This window comes from Silurus aristotelis (genome assembly GCF_946808225.1).
Source record: "Silurus aristotelis genome assembly, chromosome: 5".
Classification (NCBI taxonomy): Eukaryota; Metazoa; Chordata; class Actinopteri; order Siluriformes; family Siluridae; genus Silurus; species Silurus aristotelis.
Window position 1 is genome coordinate 20,173,905 of NC_139578.1, and position 4,468 is coordinate 20,178,372.

Below are 4,468 nucleotides of genomic sequence, written 5' to 3' on the forward strand. Positions count from 1 at the left end.
AATGACATGACATGTTTCATTCACCACTGACTTGTCAAGTAATAAGTGAATGAAACAAATATAGCAGGCACATTCATAATTGAAACGTACAGACATTGGTAACTTTTTTTTTGTCTTTTAAATTGTGCAAAAATGTACTCACTGTAACAGCTAATGGCAGGGCTACTCTCTACAGTCTGCCATAAACCTATCATTGATGTTTTAGCCAGACATAACATAGCATTAGATTACATTAGACTGTTCAAGACAGATTTATGACAGAATGCTGAGTAACGTGCAGTAACTGTTATATTATACGCACCAAAACCTGCATTCAGGAAGCATTAACATTGAAGAGATTTTTTCTTCCCCTACATACATGTACTGACACACAGAAGCGTGTAAGAAGGGAATCTGATTTTAGGTGTGCAATCTTGCACTGGAGTTTACTTTACACAGGCTGCAACAAGTCTAGCACTGACATCTAAGCACTTAATTGTCACAGTGGTATATTTTACGCTTTCTTTTAGGTTCAAGTAATATTAATAACCAGCTGCAAAAAGTAAGTGATGGAAAGAAGGGCAGAGGTTTGGTGTCTACAAGGTAAAAAGGTAACATTAATCATGGTAATAGTAATTAAGTAAACAACAGGCAAAGCACTCAGTCACTGAAATGCCCTTTAATGCACCACTTTCTAAAAGCATCTGGTTAAATGTGCAAATTCAGCTCACTAATGGGAAACCCTGCTAAAAATCATGTTGATATGTCTAAGAAACAATATTATGGCTTTTGCTTCATCATCATCATCATCTGATATTGAGCTTAGAAACTCATCACATCCCTTTTTCTCCTCAGTATAAACAATGCACCTAAAGCCATGCATAGGTTCCAGTATTATATAAGCAAAGATTTATTTTTTTTATGCTTATCCAGTAGCACGTTTTTTTTTTATAACTTACTAGAACATGTAGAAAATGTAAATATATTAGTTTCATGTTAATAAGCTTTCAGTTGCAGAGAGTGCAGACTGAAATATAGATGCTTTGAGATATGGGGTAAAAAGTGTGTACAATTAAATTTTGCATCTGTGGTGGCTGTTCAGTTCCTTTACTTCCTGTTTACACATTGGAGGAAGTGGGTATGTGTGCGAGTGAATGTGTTTGTTAGAAATACCAGCGAAAAGTATAAGCAAGTCCCTGCAGGAGATTCGGAAAGCCTTACATGCTGGTTTGTGCTAGTGAATCCCCATAGGAATTAAATATTGGCTTATTCTTGAACACTCTTTAAGGTACTTCTGTATGGTAACCTTAAACAGACAAAAAAAATAAATAGCCACACCACCCCAGAATTTATATAAAATTATAACTAGTTGCTTTGATTGTAGAATCCCAGACTGAGAAATAGCAAAACAAATCAAATTTGTCCTGTGTGATTGACTCATTGTTACTGTCAGCAAAATCAATAAATCTGTTTACCCAAAATATATACGTGCCTCTGGCTATGGTTCCACTCAGTGTGCCTTCAGGCCTTTCTGCACAGGACCATAAGTCTGGTATGCACACCACCCAAACCACACAATAATAGAAGCTATACACCCCTGTAGAAGCAACATTAGCCCAAAGGTTGAGCAGATGGTCGGTCCAGAAATCAGGAGATTTGTGGTCGGTGCTATGACCAAAGTAGGGTGAAGCAGCAGGGCGCGAATCTCTGCCTTGATCATATGGAGCTCATCGAGGATGGAGAGGAAGGTGCAGCAGTGGAACCACTGGTGACTGTGCCCCCAGATGTCAAACTTTCCTGGAGAAAAGCGTTCTGGGATCTTGCTAACGTTAAAGGCTGCAGACACCACCAGCCAAAAGCAGTGGCGATAGAAAAAAGTGGCCATTGTAGATGATGGATAAGAAGAAGGCGTTTGAGAGGAGGGTGGATATGATGAGTTGAGGAGCCGGTAGAAAATCGGTGTGGACGAAATGAAGAAGGGCAGAAGGAACACAAGGGTACGTACAGCATAGCGGTACTTCCTCCAATGCTGTCTGGTATTGCAACAAGTTAAGACACAGATGATGGCCACCAGGCAGGAACAGGGGATATATAAACTATCAAAAAATGGGAAATGCAGGAGAGAGAAAGAAGAGTTGGAATATGAAGCTGAGATAGGCTCCTCTTCCCTCTCTGGCTGTTTCTCTGACACATTATTTGTCCCAATCCCAAACTTTGGTATCCCTGCCTGTGGGTGGATGTAGTAGTAGTAAGCCAAAGAGGAGCCAACGGTATAAGCACTGATGGTTCCGTAATCCACAAAGAAGCAGATCTCTCTGACAATCAGTGACATGGAGTTGAGCAGATGAGCCATACTGCTGGCCAGCAACAGATAGAAAACCCCAAAGAAATAGGTCCAGGCTGGGTAAAAGAAGGGCTCTCCAGGAGCAGGGGCACCTTCCCACTCAAATATCTCCATGAAGTGAAAGGCAAAGATAAAAATCGGGAGGAAGTGAGTCCAGAAGTTTCCGGTCTCATTGGTGGGCCGGAATGCAGAGGCCAGGCACTGTAGGAGGCTGTAGTCAGGGAAGCGGTAACCTGACAAAATGAAGCTCTCCGTCACTCGTTGTGGAACATCAGTGTTACGAAGGAGAGGTAGCGACCACATGGCTGAACGTCGTGTCTCGGACTTACTAGTTGACTGGTTCGATACAGCACTTCACAGTAATTTGTGTCTTGATCTTGTCCTCCATCTTGTTCTTGTTCTTCATGTGCATGTTTTATAAATCATATTCACAAAATTGGTCAGTTTTAGCAGCAAGTCAATTCAAGTCCATTGCTTACTTCACCTTCTTACTCGAGTGAAACAAGGTGGCAGGTAAATAATTCAGCAGAAATGTCCCTCGGACACAATTCTAGTCCATTGAAAGCAGATTGTTTGTGTGCAACATAGGATCTATACCTGGCCAAAAAAATAAACATTTTTAAGTGCAATTAATTCTCACTTCATGCAATGAAACTGAAATCTTCTGCCTCAAGCTGTTCCTTTTTGATTCAAGACAGACAAAAAAAAAAAAAAAAAAAAAAGAGGTTAATGTTTTATCTCTTCAGAGCAGAGACTGGTCCTTATCAGTGTGAAATTAATTCTGTTGAGGTTTGGAAGTTTTCAGTCACATGTCACAGTGTGAAAACGAGAAGCAAGAAGATTCTCCTGGGATCCCGTCTATGTTCTGTAGCTCCTCATGTCCTGACCAGGAACTGTCCACATGAAACTCGGTCAGTCGGTGTATGTGCCTTAAACAGATGCACAATCAAATCGTCTTTTATTCATTATGAGCTTGTGCATAATTCATCATCTATTTTTGGCTCGGAAAGAAAAGGAGAGACAGTCGAGCGGATGCTCAGAGCACGAGTCAAGTGCGGCTCGATTATTTCAACTCGCTCGGATACCTCGGTATACATCCATCAAAATGCAGAAGACGATGTGGGTTTTCTCTCCATTTTTCAATTCATCCAGCATTAGTTGGTTTAATGGCGCTACTCAATCGGTGTCCTTGGTGTCCGCACGCGCTCAATCCCCGGCGATCTCTTTTCCACCTAAGACATCGAGTTCACATTGATGGAAACCGGAATGCTCACTACAGGATTATATACGCTCGCAGTCACATGCTGTTAAAAAAAAAAAAAAAAAAAAAAAAAGGAAACACAAAAAAAGCAGCGAGAGCGGAAAGAAGAGAACCGGGTCGCCTCGAGCGTGAGCAGAATGTCGGTTGGTTGCGGTGAGGCCATGCGCAGTGTAGCGCTGCTCCTCTTCCTTTTCCCCCCACACCGTTACTCAGCCTTATATCAATCCTGAATCCCCTTCCTGACACCTTACTGCAGGAACAGAGCTTATCAGCCACACAAAATCTGCCTCGTCATCAGTGTCTTTTCTCTGTCTCTTATATCTGACCCTGCACTTATATTACCCTAAAAACTTTACCTTGTACAATACGTGTTCACAATAATCAAACGCTTTCTTTGAAGTCAGACATTTTTTTTTCTCCATACATTTATGGATTCTTTCCAACCTTTTCCACTCCATTCATTCAATGTATTAGGAATTCGATATTATGCATGCACATGCATGTCACCCTGATTTGCATGTCATTATGCCCACACTCAGGAGAGCCAATAAGCAGCTGAGGTAAATGCTCCGAGGGCGGGGCTTACTCTCTAGCCACGCCCTGTGTGAGGGGGGGTTCCAAAGTAATGGCCACGTGACAGGTGACCCTGTGGTTGAGCTGTCAAACAGCCCTGCCATTAGTAATACCCTGGGCTGGTCCTGCTGCTGCTCCATTAGCCAGCTGTGCTCTGAGAAGCACAGGGTCACACTGCAGAAGTCTGGCCCATTAACTAGTCTGTGCAATCGTGCATAAATTAGGATTTTTTTTCTGGTCTGGTGTTCAGCCGACACTTCCTCCTTTTTACTGTAAACTCAAAGTGTAATTATATGCAATATTGTTCCTTC

General features: G+C 41.9%; 1 protein-coding gene across 1 annotated transcript; it reads right to left on the reverse strand.

The window, feature by feature from the left end:
* Nucleotides 1–638: 638 nt before the first annotated feature.
* paqr9 (progestin and adipoQ receptor family member 9) lies at nt 639–4,018 on the reverse strand. The gene has a single exon (XM_083541110.1). It carries the CDS (start codon nt 2,624–2,626, stop codon nt 1,490–1,492), a length of 1,137 nt encoding a protein of 378 aa, XP_083397236.1. The 5' UTR covers nt 2,627–4,018; the 3' UTR covers nt 639–1,489.
* Nucleotides 4,019–4,468: the final 450 nt, after the last annotated feature.